We start from the raw sequence: 21,896 nt of genomic DNA, 5'->3' as shown, positions 1-21,896 counted from the left end.
GTTCCATTCACTCTCTCTGCCTCTGTCCGTGGTGCTGAACTGAAGTTTACGCAGCCTGCGAGAGAGCAGCCACACTGCACTCTGCATTCATATATGCATGCACTTAACACCTACCTGTGAAGAGAGATAAGACCACCGCCACCACCACCACCACACGATTCATCTTGGTCGAGGCAGAATACATCCCCAGAAGATTTAAGCGGAGGACATGCACTCCCACCATGGAGCTCCTCTGCAGTTGGAGCCTGACACACTTGCAGAGCGCATCTGCTGTGTGGAGTGCGGAGGAGGAGGGGAGCTCCCCTTTATTAGAGAGCGGGGGAAGGAGCGAGGTGCGTGGGAGGAACGGGGTTGCACGAGTGCGCCCCGGGCTCTGTTATGTCACGACTTATTATACTCCCAATGAAGGAAATAAAATAGGACCGCGTCGAACAGACAGCGAAAGGGCTTGGGAAGATAGGCTCCTTCATGTGAAAGCATGATGCTAATTAGATTCGTGCCACAAGTAATCAATGGCAATGACAACCCAAGACGTAGGCTAGTGGTTAGAGGTTAATACACAACAGTTTAAGACTGATAAAAACTTGTTTTTGCTTGTGAAGTTGTGTAATCTTTCTGCTACATTAACTCCAGCTGGAGAATAGGTTTTATTCCCCCCCACATATTTATTTTATAATTCACCATGTCCCCACCCCTCTGTGTTTGTGTTTCCTGTTCATTAGACCACGTAATTAGTTGCAGATGTACGGTGCTGCTGGTCTCTTAATCTTGCCTCAAAAGGAATGTGAAGTCTAAGATGTGTTCTATGACTCATCGGAGATAACAGATTCTCAAGTGGGAATAAGCGACTTAACCGTAGGCTACAGAATTATGACCTTGGAATTAAGAGTTAATGTTTAAATCTTTATACTGATGACTTTCTGGTTATTGGCTTTTCGTGATTGATAGGCCTTGATAGGATTGACAGTATCTCCCCATAGAGATTTCTGTATATGTCTGTCTGTCTGTCTGCCCATTTTGACAGACTGGAATGGCTTAATAGGGTTGACGGCAGAGTACAGCATGTTGCAATGGATCTGGTCCACAAGATTCGATACTGCACAGCACCAAGATAACCATGTATACCTGTCTAAATACGTCCTTAATGTCAACGAAGTCCACACCCATAACACCAGAGGGAGCTCAACAAACCATGTGCAACCCAGATTCGGCACAAACAAGGGACTAAATTATTTTCGCTCCTATCATAGGAGTCCTATGTCACCAACATGTGGAACGCCCTACCAACAGTCATTAAGACATGCGAATCCCTTGACTCCTTCAAAACTGCTCTCAAAGGGCACCTACAGAGCTGCAATTCGAAACTGGCCCACATAAAACCTGAATCCCCCTCCCACCCCTTTTCCCCCTCACTGTATATGTTTGCTTTTTCCCTTTTCCCCTCCTCTATGATGATTTCCTGTTTTTAGCTATAAGAGTATATTTGTACATCTCTAATTGTTATGATGAATTGAACATGGTGGGCCCTATTGTAAACAAGTGTAATACTTTATGGTGTCGCCCACAGTTAACAGTTTTGTATTGAGTTGTGCTTGAAATGTACTGTAATTCCGTCCGTCTGTCCGTTTATATCATTATTAGGCATTGCATTTGCTGTATAATGTTAAGCAGAATTTGTAGTTTACTTCATCGTGCAATGCTGTGGCTTGCCAAAAAGATCAGATCTACAAGCTATAAATGTGTTGAATCGCCACATGGTAGAGCTGTTCTTTTTGGGACACTAAGTATAAATCTATTTTCAATAGATTCAGAAGCTGCAGGACTCCTTTGGTGTGTGTTTTAGCTACCTCTCTTAAAACTATCCAAACTATAAATCTCTTGCTGTTTGTGGGTGGCATCCTCAGCACAGCAGTCCAGCACCAACGACCTGAGGGGGGCGACTTGGAACATACTCCCTACAGGCAATCTCAAGGTTATTAACATTGACCATTCAAAGCTTTACAACATTGACCATTCTCTCTCTCTCTCTCCCCCTCGGCATAAGAAACGTAAAGAGTAACGTACACTTTCTGAGTAACTTGCCCAACACTGCTGTTGATATAGACTGTACGCTACAACTCATTGAGACTCTGACCCAGTGCAAATGTTTAGTTAAGTTTAACTTTTTTTTTTTTTTTAACCTATTTCTTATTCTTATCTATCTTGGATTGGCTCCTATCCTGTTGCTGATATGATGTCACCTGAATTTGCCCAAAGTGATCAATAAAGGTTTATTCTTACTTAGCAAAGGCTTTCCTTCGTTGAAGATCACATTTTAACGAAACTACTAGCTAGGCCCATGTTAATAATAATAATAATAATAAACTTTATTTATATAGCACCTTTCATACATAAATGCAGCTCAAAGTGCTTCACACAGAGGACACAACAATATAATACAATAAAACACAAGTAGTTAAAATGATAGAACAATGGCAAAGAACAAAATTGAATATAAGAACATAAAATAAATAAAAACAAATAAAAACACCACATGCAGCAAATCAGTCAGGGCAGGGTAGGAACGTGCATAGTAAAACTCAACTAAAACAAGAGTGAAGAGGTGAGTCTTGAGTTGAGATTTAAAAATGTCTACAGAGGGTGCGTGTCTGAGCTCGAATGGAAGTTTATTCCAGGCTGTTGGGCCGTAGAAGCAAAAAGCTGCCTCACCATATTTTTTTGTGCACATTCTTTTAGGCACTTCAAGTAGGCCAGCATTGGAGGACCTGAGGGGGCGGTTAGGGACATATCTAGGTAGGCAGTCACGGAGGTACGGAGGTGCGAGACCATTGAGAGCTTTATAGACAAGTAAAATAATTTTAAAATCAATCCTAAAAACAACCGGAAGCCAGTGCAGTGATGCCAAAACTGGAGTAATATGTTCTCTCATCTTAGTTCTAGTTAAAACTCTAGCTGCTGCATTTTGGACAAGTTGGACATGTTAGCATTACCTGGCACTTGATTGAGCTGACGGAGCGCCAGCTCAGACCATTTCCACAGATGCCTTTTGATCTTTTCACACACAGAAAGAAAACACCCCTCAAGCTGACATTGAAATACTATTCTGGAATGTACGGCTTATTGTAACACTTAATTGGAAGGGGTATACCACTGTGAGATCATGAGAGTTATGGGTATTATGTCAGCCATGTCCAAAACAATCTACCACATATAACCGTTAAATAGTGTATAGTATTAATGAAACACCAAGTAGAGTATTAGTCACTATATCTTGAGGTCAAGTCACGATGCCCCAGTGTTCAAGTCTGAGTCACCGACATTGAGTCAGATCAAAGTGCCAAACCGGTGTCTATTTCCAAGATGGGTTCCAGGGCTGATAGCAGGGCTGATAGCCCATATTTGTGAAAACAACACTGACAAATAGGACAACTTTAGTTTTTTTCAACCAAGGTTTATGTTTTAGATTGTTATTAGAGAGAGTAAAAGATGAGTGTTAATTTTCTTTCATTTGCTGCTTTCTTTTGTTTTTGCAATTTTAGCAGTTTTTGACAGGGGGGCGGGGGCATTCGAGCATGGGGCTAAATATGTATTTATTTACAAAATATTATGGCGATTTATTTTTTTATTATTTACTATAGTCCTAATAAACCCCAAGAAATTACATCTGACCACAAAAGATCACAGGATCTATTGAAGGTGACAAATTGACATATTGAGCCTATACACACAGTATAAGCCTTCCCCCTATAGGCTACCTTCACATTCAGTAGATCCTGTGATCTGCTGTGGCCAGATGTAATTTCCTGGGGTTTATTAGGACTATAGTAAATAATACAAAAATAAATCGCCATAAAAATTGGTAAAAAAATAGTAAAATACATATTTAGCCCCATGCTCGAATGCCCCCGCCCCCTGTCAAAAAGAGCTGAAATCCCTAAAACGAAAGAAAGCAGCAAATGAAAAATAATGTACACTCATCTTTTACTTTCCCTAATAACAACCTAAAACATGAACCTTGAAAAAAAAAAAAACTAAAGTTGTCCTTTAAGTTCGCCAAGTAGGCCTGCTATGTCACGTTGTGTCATGTCGTGATGTCACAACCAATACATCCCAAACAATGTCATGGTGATTTGAAAGTGACATGATTGACTCAATAACATTAAATGACGACGATTATAAGCGTTTGTGTTTAGGCAGGTGCCATGTCATGGAAGTGTCACGGCAGTCTTATGTATAGCCTATACATAACTTCAAATGTGGTGTTAATTTATACTTGTCCAATCCAATCAACTTTATTTATAGAGCACATTTGAAACAACAACGTTGAACACCTCGCGTAGACATGGAGAAGACAGACTATCACAGATTAAGACAGCTCACAGCACAGATCATTTCATGTCATCCATTTGGAGCAAAACCTGAACGAGAACAACGTAACTCAGACAACCATGTTAATAAGAATAAAATATATATCAGATCCAGATAAATAATTCTATATTAGCCCCTTCAGAGACTCCATACCTATTCATGAACGTTATTTATTTATTTTTGCATTTTTGTCTCCACACATCAAGGCATGACCTTTATATTGGAGTTGTGTAGGCTACTACAACCTAATTGAATCATGTCTTTGAAACCATAAAACCATGAATTTCAACTGCCTTGAGGATAATGGTCTATACATACTCTATAGGCTACTATTATGCAGTTGAGCCTGTGCTGTGTGTGCATGTCTGTCTGCCTGACTGGCTTACTGCTTTTCTTACTGTCTCCCTTAGGATTGAAGACTTGGGAATGAAGACAGTCTACACTGTGTGGCCACTGTAATTATTTCTCATCAGACCATACCACAGTTATGTCAGATGATCCAACATGGGAGAACATTACTTATTGATCCAAAGCCGTCACCTCTCCAATGAATCATAAAGTAGCCAATTTTCCAATTTGGCATGTTTTGCACCATGCATGGCATGCAGCAATAACAGGGGCCTTATATGATGTCCAGTAGCATGTCCTCCTCACCGTCCCTCTGACAGCCCCGTCCTTGGTCCTCCTAATGCATGAGGAAGGCATGACTGTGGCAGTAATGTACATGTATATTATATACACCACCCATAAACAGATTTTGAAAGCACTGAACCGATAAAGTATGAAAACTGACTGTCTCCTCATAATGTGCCTATACGTGTGTGTGTGTGTGTGTGTGTGTGTGTGTGTGTGTGTGTGTGTGTGTGTGTGTGTGTGTGTGTGTGCACACGCTTGTGTGTGTGCATCAACACCTGCACGTGTGTTTATTTGTGTGTGCAGATGAGACAATGCTTGATTAATATTTCAATAGTCATAAAGAGGGGGGAAAGGGCTTGAAGATTTGAGAGATGAACTCTGTTTACTCATCACCAGTATTTACATGTACGAACAAAAATCGAGGGACAATTCAAAAGCACGGCATGAAAGCTTCTGGAAGTGAGCTTTGCTCTCGGCAGTGACAAAATTCCTCTGAGAACAATGAGGCCAAGATCATAGGACTAAGTTTTTCTAGCATCAAAATGAGCCAGCTTTTGTTGTATTTTCCGTTTCGTGTCTTATTTCACTCCCAGAGAACAGCATTATACCATTTAATTTAATAATCTTTCACAATTCTTCAAGATTTCTCAAACCTTTCTCAAAAATAGCAGTCCAACAATGTAAGGCTCATATCGCTCATATCGCCTCACATTACGACACGTTGTGAACTTGTAGATTGGATATCTTCACGCAAGTAGCCTATAAAATGGGGTAAAAGTGGTTAAACAGATTTTTATGCTATGTTAACAAATATGCTCTGGAACCTTGCCTTGTGAATTAAACACTTAATTGAACAGTATACAAGCTCACAACGTCATAGTTTGTAGACCTTCTGTTTGTCCCAGATATCATATGTGTGTATACTGTCTGAAAGCTGCTCCACATTTAGTTTGGACTACTTTGGGACAGAAAGCAGACCTGTACCAGATGACCTGAGATGTCTGAATCATGAATGGTTCATAACAGAAGATCAGAAATGTACAGTATCTTGGCACTACACAGGGCTTTACAAAGCATGGAATGGTGCTTGATTAATTCTTTCACAGAAAGGAAGTGTAAAGATCAGAAAACTGGAAGTATAAATACACTTTCTTGGTTTTAGTTGAGTCAGCTGAACTGACGATGAATAAGACAAGTTTTTTTCCCCAAATCATGCTGAGATTTCTTTAGTCCTTTAATCCTTATGTAACATCATTCTGTACTATATTTCAAACGTACCGTCTGTGGATAAATTGGTTAACTTCGTTTTTCTTTTCACCTTTAATTACCCTGGGGAGGTTCGCTGAGAATAAATAATATTTTTTTCAGGAACGCGCTGCATCACATGTAGATTGAAACATGCATGGGAGCTGACCAGTACAACCACAGTCTGCATGGGAGCTGACCAGTACAACCACAGTCTGCATGGGAGCTGACCAGTACAACCACAGTCTGCATGGGAGCTGACCAGTACAACCACAGTCTTATACAGTACTGTTCACCACTGAGCAGCTTCACTTTTTCCTGACGCTCAGGGCAGGGGGAATCTAACAGGGGCCTTTTGATTACAAAACCCGGTCCTAGTCTAACCTTTAGGGCACACCTGCCCCAAGTTGCTTGTAAGATACAGTACATCCACACAGTGCTGTTTTTTAACTCAACATCTTTATAATTTGTGCATATCAAATTTGACAGACATTGGTTTGGTGCATCATTAACGAGCTGCCGATAAATCTACTGTGGATCGTTGGACAATGGGAGAGTACGTGTACAGAGGCACAGTGTGACGTACAGTACGTGGGGCAAGTTGCTTGCTTATGCATTCATGAAACTGATTCATCGTGTTGGAGGACCTGCGTTTTTATGATGCTGTTTCTCAGACAGGCCTCGCTTACAGTTATTGTAGTCTGAAAACCCACCTTTTTAGACTCCATCATGGCCCATAGCACTTACCCTACCCCCTTAGATAGCATTTCTGTAGACTTAGATAGCATTTGATACAGACTTATAGCATGTTATGTAGACAGCACTATAATTGCATTGTATATAGTCATAGCACGCCATAGTACATATGTATAGCATAGTAGTATATATATATAGTTTATATGTATAGTCTCATAATATAGATATTCCACTGTTACTTTCTTAGCTTACGCATGTTTTATGATAAATGCTTATGTGATGTATTCCCATGCTTTTGTTCTTGATTATTGTAAGTCGCTCTGGATTAAGAGCGTCTGCTAAATGCCTAAATTGTAAATTGTAAATTGTACTAACGGGGGGGCTTTCTCTGTGCACCAGCACCCAGAAGGCGTCCTGTGACTCAACAGGACTGTAGCAGCCCATGCAGAAAGGATTAGATGTTTATTAATTGTAGAACATTTTAAATCGTCTTTATGGACTAGCCACAGTACATAAAGGGTGATTATAATATCCTCTATTTGAAAGCCGTCCAGCAACTACGACTTATTTTAGTTGTAAATGAGTACCGGTTCAATCCCATAAAGAAATATGAGATTGTGATAATTCAGACGCATTGAATCTGAAGGCGCAATTCAGACGCATTGAACCTGGACAAAAAGGCTAATTCTATATGGATTTCTCTCAGTCTCTTTCTTTCTCGCTTTGTTGGAAATCATGTATGGATCACCACCCCCACATTCTGTCTTTGTGTGTGTGTGTGTGTGTGTGTGTGTGTGTGTGTGTGTGTGTGTGTGTGTGTGTGTGTGTGTGTGTGTGTGTGTGTGTGTGTGTGTGTGTGTTGTTTTTTGTTCTGTTTTTTTTGCTCTTTCCGATCCTCTGAGGAGTATTTGTTTTTATTGACATGTCACATGCCATATCTTAGTTGAAACGTTTAATTTGAGCACAGACTGCAAATCTGTAAAGCTGAGGAAAGATGTACTGTAAGTAATGAGGTCTGTGGAGGAAAGAGAACCAGGACTTAAATAAATAATGTCACGAGTCTCACGACTTGAATTGTGTACTTCTGACAGAATAATTAGCATAATTAAGGTTATCACATTGAGTTGTTCTTTAGGAACATATTACTCCAGTTTTGGTTGTTTTTAGGATTGATTTTAAATTTATTTTACTTGTCTATAAAGCTCTCAATGGTCTCGCACCTTCCTACCTACATGACTGCCTGCCTAAATATGTCCCAAACCGCCCCCTAAGGTCTTCCACTGCTGGCCTGCTCGCTTTGCCTAAAGAAATGGCAACTAAAGAATACGGGGAAGCAGCTTTTTGCTTCTACGGGCCGTCTGCATGGAACAAGCTCCCACTGTACCTTCGTCAGGCAGCCTCTGTAGACATTTTTAAAGCTCAGCTCAAGACCCACTTCTACAACATTGCTTTTAATTGATCATTTATTTTTTATTTTTTTGTTATTCATGTCTATTCAAGCATTACTGCTTGTTTTTTTTAATGTCGTTGCCTTGCTTTTCTTTTATTCTCCATTGTTCTGTAAAGCACTTTGAGCTGCATTTCATGTCATGAAAGGTGCTATACAAATAAAGTTTTATTATTATTATTATTATTTAGTGGTGGCCATTGTATCCCACAGTCACACAAACGCACATTGTTATCTTATCTGACTGATATACGTGTAACATTAGTAAGGAATACCCATGGCACTATTACCTTTACCACTGCAGTTAGCAGTTAATGTCACCGGCTTACTGCATAAATATCAAATCCTATCTCAGGTGTCTAATTTAGTCTGACTGTGCAGTCATGTTCTGTGTAATATTGTACATGTCCAAGTCCATGCACATGGTTGAAAGTGTTAAAGTCAGTCTGGAAGACACATGAAGAAGATATGACAGTACCAATTAATTTAATTATTTCCCGTTTACAATCTGGCTGTCCACCTAGCTATCTCTCACTTTAATAAATGGTTGAATGACACTTACGTCTTTATTGATCCCATGTGGACAGTCATTTGACTGGCCAGACATAGTATTATGTCTAACTAGAAAAAGTGCCCTTCTGGGCACAGGTCTCCACCAGGATAGGAATGTAGGACATTGCAGCTTGCCTTCATCTGGTGGTTGGATAAAAGGGCAACAAAAGTAAATTAGAGGTAAAAACACTTTTCGGCCAGTTATAGCGCCACCTTGAGGCTGAGTTGAAATTGTTCATGTGGCATTTCTTCCTCGGCCTAGTGGGAATGTGCGTGCACAATTTCACGGAAATCACGCAATGTGTTCATGATTTGCAGCATTTTGTTTGAAACTGAGCACTCCTGTGAACTTTGGAAGCCAATCTTAACCAATCAGGATGGAGTCTGAGAAATCTGAAAGACCCGTTTCGTTGAATGGCTCTAGAGAGACTGTGTACCAATTTGCGCGATGTTTGGACAAAATCTGTAGGTGTACTGTGCAAAAACTTGTTTTGCACAAAGCGGCCTCCTGGTGGCGCTATAACAGGCCGTTCTGGAAATTTTGGGGCAGAGGTTCATCGTTGGCATCCAGGGAGTGTGTGTGCAAAATTTGGCATCGACCGGGTTGTTTTGCACAAAGCGGCCTCCTGGTGGCGCTATAACAGGCCGTTCTGGAAATTTTGGGGCAGAGGTTCATCGTTGGCATCCAGGGAGTGTGTGTGCAAAATTTGGCATCGACCGGGTTAACGGTGCCGGAGATTAGCTGCTCACGGACACACACACACACACACACACACACACACACACACACACACAAGGACGGACGGACGGAGTGCAAAACATACTCTCCCCCCATGCCTTCGGCCTGGTGGAGACAATTAAGATAGCATTGTATTAATGCATTTAAATCAATACACATGATGAAAGGCGAGAGAAGGAGAGCATATTCAGCAATACTACTTAGCTAGGCGGGAAATAGCTGTTTTCAATGCATGATAGGGGCATTTACAAATACCAGCAGCAGATCTGAAATGATTATGATTTGCCAAAAGCCCACTCCATTGTCTGACACACAATAGTAGTAGGCTAATAGTGCCTTCAATACCCTGCAGAGAGTCACAGTCAAACCCCGAAAAGATATTGAAACGATGGGAATATTCTCAGTTCTTCATTCCTTTCCTCCCTTGTCTCTACATACTTCCTTCCTTCCTTCCTTCCTTCCTTCCTTCCTTCCTTCCTTCCTTCCTTCCTTATCTTCCTTCCTTCCTTCCTCTCTTCTATCATATTTACCAACACTTTTTCCCATTCATATTTTGTGTTCTCTGAATAGCAAATTACCAACGATATTGCATACCATTGATCCAGTAATTGCTGGTTACACCTGAGATTGTATAGAGTCGCAGTTTGCAGGTAATTGTTATCTAGATTTATATGGATGTACTATGGATGCCGTAGTTACACTTACACAGTCTCAGAATGAGGAGCTGCACTGTGTCGTCATGGGGAGGAAAACGGTTACTGGTTCAATGTCATTACAACAAAAACATTTTTTTCCCTGTCTACAGCTTTTGTCCCCACACGTCTCATATTTTCCATTGACAATGAAAGGAGAAACTAGAAAAAGTGCCCTTCTGGGCACAGGTCTCCACCAGGTTATCCACAGATCCGTGCAGTTAGAGGTAAAAACACTTTTCGGCCAGTTATAGCGCCACCTTGAGGCTGAGTTGAAATTGTTCATGTGGCATTTCGTCCTGGGCCTAGTGGGAATGTGGGTGCACAATTTCACGGAAATCACGCGATGTGTTCATGATTTGCAGCATTTTGTTTGAAACGGAGCACTACTGTGAACTTTGGAAGCCAATCTTAACCAATCAGGATGGAGTCTGAGAAATCTGAAAGACCGGTTTCATTGAATGGCTCTAGAGAGACTGTGTACCAATTTGCGTGATGTTTGGACAAAATGTGTAGGTGTACTGTGCAAAAACTTGTTTTGCACAAAGCGTCCTCCTGGTGGCGCTATAACAGGCCGTTCTGGAAAGTTTGGGGCAGAGGTTCATGGTTGGCATCCAGGGAGTGTGTGTGCAAAATTTGGCATCGACCGGGTTAACGGTGGCCGAGATTAGCTGCTCACGGACGGACGGACACACGGACACACGGACACACGGACGGACGGACACACGGACGGACGCAGTGCAAAACATACTCTCCCCCCATGCCTTCGGCCTGGTGGAGACAATTAGGTCATATGTGTCTGAAATATGATGTACATTTGTGGCAACACAAACGTAGATTCTGAGAACTCCAATCTCACAACACATTTAAGCCCAGTAGCAAACTGTTACCGGAACGTTACCGTTTCTGAAAGGTTTGGGACCATTCACCATTGCCTGGTTCTTTTAATAATGTAAGTAATGTAAGTATAACATGTCCAAAACACAACTTGGCACAATACCTTTATCCAAGGCACTTTACATAGACATTCAACCATTCACACACACATTCATACACTGATGGCAGTGGAAACCATGCAAGGCACCAACCAGCACATCAGGAGCAATTTGGGGTTCAGTGTCTTGCTCAAGGACACTTCGACACTAACTCTGGGGGAGCCCGGGTTTGAACTAGCAACCATCCAGCCACTCTATACCCCTGAGCCACCACCGGCGATAAAAAATAAAGCATATGTATATATTTATTTCATTAACATAGCAGAATGGCTGATAGGCTGTGTGCGTAATATAATATGATTATTCTATCTTTGTAGACACAAGATGACTGATGTGTCCTTAGAGCAGACAGACTTTCCTGGGATGACCTTTCAGCACTCTGTTTAACTGACGCTGATTGTGATGTGTTGTTCACAGAGGTGGTTGAGGTGAGAGGAGCAAAGGAGAGATTTGATTATTTTGTTTATGGATGTCACTAACTACAAAGTTCACTCTGCTTTTAGTGGGTCAGAGAGTGGCCTTATATCGGGCCTCAAGGGCATCCCAGGCACCACTGAGCACTAACATTACATCTGACCTGTTGATTTGAAAGGTGGCCTTTGACCACCAAAGCAAATGTTTCACTACAGTTACTGACTGAAATCTTAGACGGTGCTAAATTATATTGGTAGTTGAAGTACAGCTGCAGATATGATTGTTAATATTGCCAGTGTCTGCAATTTGGGGGCATTAACTAATGTCCATTTACCACAATAGTAGGCTACCTTTGAAATGTTTTTTTCTTTTTTTTTCAAAAACTGAAAACACATTGTGATTCCACATTCTTTTCCACAATTAACATGGTGTCCAACGAAGTACGTACATAGTGAATTAGGCTTGAGAAGCATCTGAGGATATAGGGTTGAATGGGACTGCAGGTGAACAGAACAAAGACTTCACTGCCTGAGCTGCCTGAGGCTGTGAGGTCGACCAAAGATAAAGATAATGAAAGCTTTATTGTCCATTAAATTTCACATAAAATGGAAATTTGCCCTTGGCACACTGGCGGGGGCAGTGTATTGAGTGTACAGAGTGTATGAGGGCCCAGGTAGGGTCGGGCCTTCATTTTCGGGCCTGTTGAGAACTCTAATTTTGGCCAGCTGCCGGGTTTTACAGTGTGTCACGGGTTCGAGTCCCGATCCCAACTAACTTTGCTGTGTGTCCTCCCCCCATCTCTCTCCCCCTTTCCTGTCTACCTACTATCATCTATCAAATAAAGGCAAAGAAATCACGTCCATGTGAAGTGAGGGGCACTCTTGAATCATCCAATAAAAAATGTATATACTTCTTCACGAATTAATTTGTCAACTCATGTTATTAGCTTTTAACCATGATACAATGTTTAAAAAATTGAGCATGTATGATGACAACTGAATTCATATATAGCCGATTTGCTCGTCCACATATGACGTAAATTCTCCATTCATTGTCAATAGCATTTAGTGTTAGGACAAAATAACCGATATGCATGACGTAGATTTTCCTTTCATTGTCAATGGCAAATGTGACATTCAGGACAATGTCACACTGAACAAGAGTTCAGGACAACAATGCTGTATATTATAGGAAAAGCCCCCAAACATATCTTAAAAAAAAAAAAAGAAAAAGGGAGACATCGAAGTGGAAGGATGGATGGGGAAGGATCAACATATGGAATGTCAGAACAGGTCAGCTCCATATATGGAGATCTAAGGGTTTGAGGTCAGATGTAGAGTTGCTGGGCTGGCCAATATTGATATGGGCATTGCCATATATGGTTTGCTCATGAAAGAAATAATGCAATTCATTATATGGGCTTAATATTGATGACATCAGGAATCTCCATACCTGATGATTGTCACGTGATGTTGATGTGGCTAATTTATGCACTATAACGGTTGAGGAATAAGTAATTACAAAGAACTGTCTCAAGTGGTCTTTATTACACGTATACATGGATGCTTGTGCGTTTGTCTGCTCCCCAGTGTTTTAGTCCCCCTAATCTGTTACCCACCTGTTGTGTCAGACCGCATGTTTGTCTGCCTGTCTGTCCGTTTGTCAGTTTATTTGACTGTCTTTGGGTTTGTCTCAGTTTGTGTCTGTCTGTTTGTCTGTGTGCTTGTCTGTGTGTCTTCCCACCTGCCTTTCTGTGTGACTCCTTGTTTTGCCCTGCCAAGAGCCAGTCCTGTGTTTTGTTACAACTTGTTTTGAGCTTGTAGATCTGTCTTTTTAACGTTTTTGTCCTGCCAGTCCTATGTTAGTTTTGTGCCCCTGTTTCCCTCCTTTCCAACCCCCTGCCACCCACCCTGCTTGTTGTTCTGAGTTCTGACAATGTTTTTCGGGGTGTTTGGAACCCATCCCTTGGGGGGAGGTACTGTCACGATATCTGTCTGTTACTTTTTTATACTTTTATTATGTTGTCATGTCCTAGTGTTTCCTGTTTTCCCTATAGTTACTGTTTCCTGTGTTGTCTCACCTCCCTGTGATTACTAGTTTTCTCCACCTGTGTCCTGTTAGTCTCCCAGCCTATCCCAGTGTTGATTGTTAGTTCTGTTCACCTGTGTATTGTTATTCCTGTGTCTACTTAAACCCTCAGTTCCTTGTGTTCTCTGCTAGTGTATAGTTTATGTTATGGTGTGTCCAGCCCATGTATGTCCTGTGTTGGTAAATAAATCTTCATTTAAACTTCATCTGCCTGCTTTCCTGGTTCTGCACTTCGGTCCAACACCTGTCTAATACCGTGACAGAGAGAGAGAGTGCATGAGGGAGGGAGGGAGAGAGAGGAGACGGGCAAAGAGTTAAGGGGAGAAGAGGAAGAAGAATGCAGGGAGGACCCAACGCTATCTGTGCGCGAATTAAGACCTTGATAAATTTCCCAGATTGAGTCAGAGAGGAAACATGAATATAATTGCACAGAATAATTATCAACCTCTTATATGAAAGAATTTCCAAAGCGTAGTGATTATAATTGGTTGAAGACAGGCACAGAACCAACACAAAGTAGACAGGCATTCTGCAGGGGTCAACATGACTTAATCTCAAGTGGCTGTGGGTGCTATAAACAACAGTATGTGGAAAGGCCCCGTCAAATCCTTCCTCTTGTTAATTAAAACAACTTAATTAAACAACAAATGTGAATTTCCATCGGTATCATTCCGTCCACATGGGTTGCAAAAGAATACATCGTATACATCACATTCAAGAAAATACATAGCATGCTGTTTTTTCCAAATTAAAGCACTTGTAGGCTGGGTTCTCAGGTTCAACTGTTTGAATTAAGCGGTATTTAACCAGCTGACCATGGACATGGTCACCCATACACTTGCTCATTAAGGGGACAATGCAACACACCAAAATCATCAGAACAAACAAAACAGTGCCTAATGGGATTAGCAGACTCGTCAGCCAGGCAAACCATGGACCGCTGGTCAGCCATGACCACAATTGATACGTTTCCCAGATCGAGTCAGAGAGAAAACATTAATATAATTTCACAGAATTATGATCAACCTTTATATGAAATAAATTCTAAATCTTAGTGATTATAATTGGTTGAAGACTGCATGCACAGAACCAACACAAAGTAGACAGGCCCTCGAATAGCCATTCTGCGGTCAACATGACTTAAAGTGGCCCTGTGGGTGCCATTATGAAACAACAGTATATATGGAAATTCCCCGTCAATGTCACAAGGCATGACCATATAGGCCTATGATCATGCCTGCAGGGGTGACTAATTACTAACTAACTAACCAGTGTTGGAACTAACGCCCTTACATTAAGTACTTTACATAAAGAAAGTACTTTTTGCTGTAACTTGTAACGAAACTCTTTACATTTTCCCATTCAGTACCGCCATTACAGTTACTGTGTTTTCAATGGGTGAGTTAGTAGTTACCCATGTTACGTAATGTAATAAATAAAAACGTCTCATGTAAACTGACATTGTGCGCCGAGTCTGCTCCCAGAGTGAAACACATTCCATGTGAGAAAGACAAAGTGGCTTCCACAGGGCATAACGTCGTCGTCATAATTATGATTATGATTATGATTATGATTATGACTGGTCAACATAGGGTAATTACTTTAGGCATGTCTGTGCATGGGCAGGGCACCAGTATTATATCCATATCATTAGACTGGATATTGTCTGTGATTTTGGATTGTACTATTGGTATAAGTGTTCTATTCCTGTTTTTGAGTGGTGCAACCACTCCAAGGAACAGCAATGTCCGTGTTAACCTACATGTGACTATGTTACTATGAGTACCAGTAGGGGCAAAAGTGGCGCTGTTGTGCCAGAAACGGAGAGAGAGATAGTGCTGCACTGTGCTAATGAGAGAGAGAGAGAGAGAGAGGGGGGTAGGGGAGAGGGGAGTTGCACTACTCAGTTCACACAAGTGTGAGTAGAGCCCACAATTGGATCAGTGACATTAGGGAATAATCTTTCATTGAAAACAATGTGTCTGAATTGGAAAATCTTATATATATTTTTAAAACCTTTATTTTTTTTTATAAAGTAAAGTAAAATAACTAGTAACTAGTTACTTTCATAATCTAGTAACTAGTAAAGTAATTAGTTACTTTTTCAGACTAACTATAACTATAACTAATTACTCTTTAACTAACTAACTAACTAAGTAACTAACTAACTGACTAACTCATAGTAAATGCGACCTGAAGTCGCAATAAAAACATAGGCTTAAATAGAATCGGGCATTCAAATACTAAAATGCATTACCAGCAACAGTGATTATGGGTTGTAGGGATTAGGTGGTAGAGCTATTTAACTATTTTCTTATCTAAAATGTCCATTGCAGTTCGCACAAAATAATGAAGTCTTTTGTAACCCTTCTTTTTTGCTAATGGCACTCTAAGCCTGATGATAAGAGGCTTACCAATTACATTCTTGTGAAATTAGACATTTGTTTCTATGGAAACTCAGAGCTTTTAGTACCATGGAAAGGTTCTCTGTGTTTATTGTCAGAGCATTTTCTGCAGTGGTTCACTGGGGTGCCAGCTTTGCAGCAGAAGATGGGAACAGGCTGAATAATAAGGTAATTAAAAAAGGAAACTGTCACAACGTAGGCTACAAAGAAAATAGACTGCACCATACTGTGCAGTATGATAGTCATCCTCTACACATTTTAATAACCAGAGAAGCACTTTTAGTGATGTAAAATTAAGCATTTTACACATTTATTTTCCCCACTGCTGCTATAAGGTGTTTCAATGAAGAAGCTAGCTGTCTAACTGACAAACTGTCCTTTACACTGTACAGATGTGTGATGGTGGATGTCCACTCTGTTCATTTTAATTTATTTTGTTATTTGTTTCCTCTATTTTATCATCATCATCATCATCATCATCATCATCATCATCTTCATCTTCATCATCATCTTCATCTTCATCTTCACCACCACCACTGGAGGAAAACACACCAATAGCATAAACAAAACATAGTAAGAAATAATACAGACAACATAATCCGTCCAGAGACAGGCCTGAAATGCAACTGCTGCACTGCAGTCATGTTTAAAACCCTGTGGTTACAAATGTCTCACTGATTATTATTTTTTCAATTGTAATCAATATAGGATAGCAGTGAATGCTGAGTGCAAACACAGCCAATGGTGTTCATTGGAGTTCCCGGCCCATGCAGCGAGGAATCAAACCCCAGTCTCCAGTCCACTTCAGTGTCCAGAAACGTTATACGCCTGCCTGCAGCACCCGGACACTGACCGACATACTCAAGTTCTATAGTGGAGACATCTCTGCATCATCTTTCCTTATGACAGTGAGTCAGAAACACAATGTTCCACTGTGCAATATCATGTGCAAATATTTCCCACATGGACTTTGGGCCATGATGATGGTGGTGTACATTCAAGCGCAAATGTGCTGTCTGTCTGCATCAGTGCCTCGACTTGAAATGATGAAATCACACACACAGCAAGGAAAGAAGACCAACGAGAGATTGTTATGGTGCAGTCAGTGGGGCTGTTAATCTGTGATATATCTCTGGACACATCATTGTCATATATAAACCAGGGTTAGGGTTAGCACCCAGAAGGCAGGCTTCAAAGCCACTTATACAGTATTTTATGCAAGGCCAAATTTGCCACTTTTTTGTGTGTGTCTTTATTGTTGCTTTAAACATACCTGCCCAACCTCAGACCTATCAGACCAGACGGGGGGGGGGAGGGAATACATACTCTCCCCATGCCTTCGGCCTGGTGAAGACAATAAATTGTCAAATAAAAGGAGGAGAGTTGGCAAGGTGTGCTTATCTAAATGGGAGGGACTTCTCTCTCACTATATCATTCTTAGTATTTCATTCTCTCTCCAGTCTCCATGTGCTTCCTTTCATAGGTCAACTCTGCCTGAAAGACCAAAAAACGAGCTTTCACTTCAGGTGACAATGGGCAAGAAGAGCAGAGGCCTCAACAATTATGCTTTTCATGTGAGTACAAAATCCTCATTCGTCCAGAGACTGTAACTATTAAAAAGACATATGTCGTATATTCACCAAGTTGAAATCTGAAACCTAATGACCTTCAACTCATATAATTGTGTTTCTCTTCACATAATGGGTACTGGATACAGGGTTCAAAGGTTGAACTAGGAGGACATGAAAGTAGCCTCGTCCGTCAATAAAGTTTGGCACTGAACATGCTCTTAATCTGTTTATTGCAGATTGTTTCTTTGTGCCTTATATTTTGTTTATGTCGATGCTTTCTTTCTTTAGGATTTAGCTACCCCTTAGCACTTTGGTCAAGGAAAGGAGTGTTGTTTTTAAAGGTGCTTTTTATGAATCAATTTGACTTCACTAGAAATTTCACTTGACTGCCTGCATTACGACATCTATACTGGATGCGACCTCTCGTTGTCTCTGTCTGTTTGTAACACTCCGTCTGCGTGGCGCTGACATATGGCACCACAGACAGATGAAGAGCATGTCAGTGACAGAGAGGATTGTGGGAGCAGCTGTTCAGCAAAGGATGAGAGAAACAAACTGGCGTACTGTGTGACTGACACACCTCCCTGGTATCTGTGTCTCCTCCTGGCCGTTCAAGTAGGTATCTCTCTTCCTGTGTGGCTGTTCATGGGTCCCTGTTGCTCCCTGTTGGTTTTTCCCAACCTTTAAGTTTTAACCTGAATCCTGTCGTTATATTGTGAGATTTTTCGAAGCCAGTACAGTACAGTACAGTACAGTACAGTACAGTACAGTACAGTACAGTACAGTACAGTACAGTACAGTACAGTACAGTACAGTACAGTACAGTACAGTACAGTACAGTAGAACGTGAATCAGATTGAAATGTGGAAGGTTACTATTTGACAACTGGATTTGACTCTTTATACGGGATCTCCTTGAACGTCTCGTGTGAATGAATGTCACATTGCTTCAAGTGGCCACAGTGGATGTTTCAGACAAAACTTACACAAAATGTCCCCTTGATGTCCATGTGTGCGTGTTGAATTTACAGTGCTCATTGTCCATTATTCAGTCATATACTCTTGAATAATTGTCAAGTCAAGTCCCTGTGTATTTGTTGTTTATTATTACTTTAACCCATTCTGACCGGGCACCCATTTTGGTGTCAGCATCATGTTATGCTTTATCTATTGAAAAACAGCAGATCTACAAGCTCATATCGCGCCACCGAGTGGCGCGATACGAGCTTGTAGGTCTGCTATTTTTGAAAAATCGAAGACACTTTTAGAATCTGATCTCAGGTCAGAATGGGTTAATAATGAAACTGTCAGGATGTAATAGACATTTTTAGAATCTGATCTCAGGTCAGAATGGGTTAATATAAACAAACATAATCACTCTCCTCTCCTCCTCATCTAGCATTACCTGACAGCGTTTGGTGGCATCCTCTCCATCCCTCTGATCCTCTCTGAGGGCCTCTGTCTGCAGCATGATGGTCTGACGCAGAGTCAGCTCATCAGCACCATCTTCTTTGTTTCTGGCCTCTGCACCTTGCTGCAGGTCACCTTTGGTGTCAGGTGGTGATCTTTTTTATTTATTGCCAGGGCAGAACAACCTGATGAATAAGATCAGAAACATAGTATTGTATCAGTTATGCAGAGTTTGTCTTGGTTCAAATAAATCAAAGGAACAAAGCCAAAAAGCCAAATGACCAAATTCCTCACTCATAAATCATAACTAAGGTGGAATTGTCATAATCTTGATACCGGTATAGTTGGCATGTCGGGTATTGCCCTGTATTTAGTACAATGTTTCTAATTTAGCAATGCCGAAGGAAGTAATTGCGGTCAGTACGTAAACCATGCAGTTATAGCCAGTAAGTACAGCCTATCTAACAAAAAAACTTCTAACAAGATTCCGGTTCACATTTCAACTGCAGTGCCATTTTAGATGAGGAGATTACATTATGTGCAAAGTTGACATTTTGGGCTAAAGGAAACACTAGAGGAGAGGACATGGAGCTAAATCAGAGTCCATCTGCAGAGAGCAGGTATCGTTAACATAATGTAATGTGTTGCTAATAAGAGAGTGCCACAGTTTTGTGTTCTAACTGTGTTCAAGTGCAATGCATAGTGTTATTACATAACACACTGTTTCATTGCACCACAGACATACAGTAGGCCTATCTTTATAAAATAATTGCAGTGTATTTGAGTATGGCTATGGGAACAGTGCAGTATTTTATTACTCATGGAAGGAAAGATAAAACTGTAACAAGATGAAGATTAATTTGCTAGCAGTGCTCTCAAAAGTAATATTTACTGTGCAGATTTTTCAACTTAATGCACATGTGAGATCATAAGGTTTTATTCAACCTTTCTTGGTTCACGTTTAGGTTGGAGGCCAGAAATGGAGTTAACTAATGGTAGGATAGACGACGGTGCAGATGTTGTCTTATTAAACATGACTTCCGTCTGTACAACTATGTGTGGCAAGTCAATATTCAGTCAGTATTTTTTTATTATACTGATAGAGGCTGTAATAGCCTGCAGTATAAGCTACGGTGTGAAGGTCTGAACAGGTCTGACAGATACCATTCTTCATATAAGTTTATACTTAACCACCTTATCTTCTTTACTAGCAGAAGTAGGCGTGTGCGCTTTGGGATGAGGCATTACAACCATGTGAAGAGATGTCTGCAGGAATGTATCTGTTTGTGTCATCCATTCATCCATGTGCCTGTTCTGCTGAAACAAACAGAATTCTCTATGGGGTCGTGGTGGGTAATTAGAATTCCCTTTATGAGAGTATGACTCTCATAAAACATGTTTTCAACATGTTTTACTATGGGTCCGTTAAGTTAAGATCATGCAATCATTTGCAAAATAAAAGTGCTTCAGAGGTGTTTTCCAAGACGAAGATGGTGGTCTTGCTAAAATGGGTTAGATCATAAATAGACATAGACAATCATAAACATTGAGAGTTGAAGCAATACGATTTCAAAGGAAAACTGCAACGCTTTTGGAGCTTGTAGATCTGCTATTTTTGGTGTGGGACACCGGCAGCGTCCAACTAAGTATAAATCCGTCTCGAGAGTTTTGTCTTTCTCTTCCAGATTGCCCATCCTCCAGGGTGGGACATTCGCTCTGCTGGCCCCCTCTATGTCCATGTTGTCCATGCCAGAGTTCCAGTGTCCAGCCTGGACACAGAACGCTAGCTTGGTGAACACTTCCTCCCCTGTTTTCATCGACGTGTGGCAGACACGTCTGAGATCTGTGAGTCAGCCAAGCCAGCACAAACACCACTCAAAACAACAGGATGCTCGCAAAAACAGCACTTCAATTGAACTTGTTATTAATTCAATGACTGAACCCATGTTATTTGAGCTCCGGGAAGTCATCATCCAACCCATTTAGTAGCAATGAATTGCTTAAATGTGATGCCAAGGACCCCCACATTTATACATTAAGCCAAGGACCCCTGAAAAAGAAAAAAAACATAAGAGAAAAAGTTAGTTGTTAAATTAAACAGAATTACAATTTAAAAATATCTACATGCCCATGACCTTGTGAGCATGTAGATCGACTATTTTTTTAAATAGTGCTTATGTGGTTATACTGGTCCTCCTCTTGCCGGGTGGGGGACCCCCTATAATCCCCTCAAGGACTCCTGGGGGTCACCGAGCCCCACTTCGAGAACCACTGCTCTAACACTGATGTTAATAGATCATGTACACCCTGAAGGGGTTTATTTTCCAGAGATGAATGCCCACCTCACTGAACATTATGCCTCTTCTTATACACTGCTATGAGTATGTAAGGGAAAAACCAAAACCGATTACGTTTTTTTTTATTATCTTACACTTTTCAGTCTGCTTAGCAACATACTCAGAGAAAGAATGTCCTGTTATTGAGATTAGAGGTCTACAAGAAATAACAGAAAGACATAATGCTGTGACCGAATTGAGAATTCAACAAGGTGCTGCACGTAATATATGTAAGTGATCAGAGCAATTAGAACTTCGAATTCGACACGGCACTGTAATATAAACCAAGGGATAATTCATGTC

At 40.9% G+C, this 21,896-nt stretch overlaps 1 protein-coding gene across 1 annotated transcript in view; it reads left to right on the top strand.

The window, feature by feature from the left end:
• Positions 1-208: 208 nt before the first annotated feature.
• LOC310876981 (solute carrier family 23 member 1-like) overlaps positions 209-21,896 on the top strand; it is a gene marked incomplete at both ends in the record, with an annotated part of 38,549 nt that continues 16,861 nt past the window's right edge. The window contains 5 exons of the mRNA XM_083790628.1: positions 209-332; positions 723-727; positions 18,332-18,463; positions 19,247-19,404; positions 20,943-21,102. Of these exons, the coding sequence (XP_083646754.1) occupies positions 209-332; positions 723-727; positions 18,332-18,463; positions 19,247-19,404; positions 20,943-21,102 (579 nt within the window). The remainder of the gene's footprint in view (positions 333-722; positions 728-18,331; positions 18,464-19,246; positions 19,405-20,942; positions 21,103-21,896) is intronic.

Source organism: Protomyctophum parallelum, assembly GCF_964188405.1.
Source record: "Protomyctophum parallelum genome assembly, chromosome: 19".
NCBI classification, from domain to species: Eukaryota; Metazoa; Chordata; class Actinopteri; order Myctophiformes; family Myctophidae; genus Protomyctophum; species Protomyctophum parallelum.
This window is presented reverse-complemented; position numbering and strand designations above follow the sequence as displayed.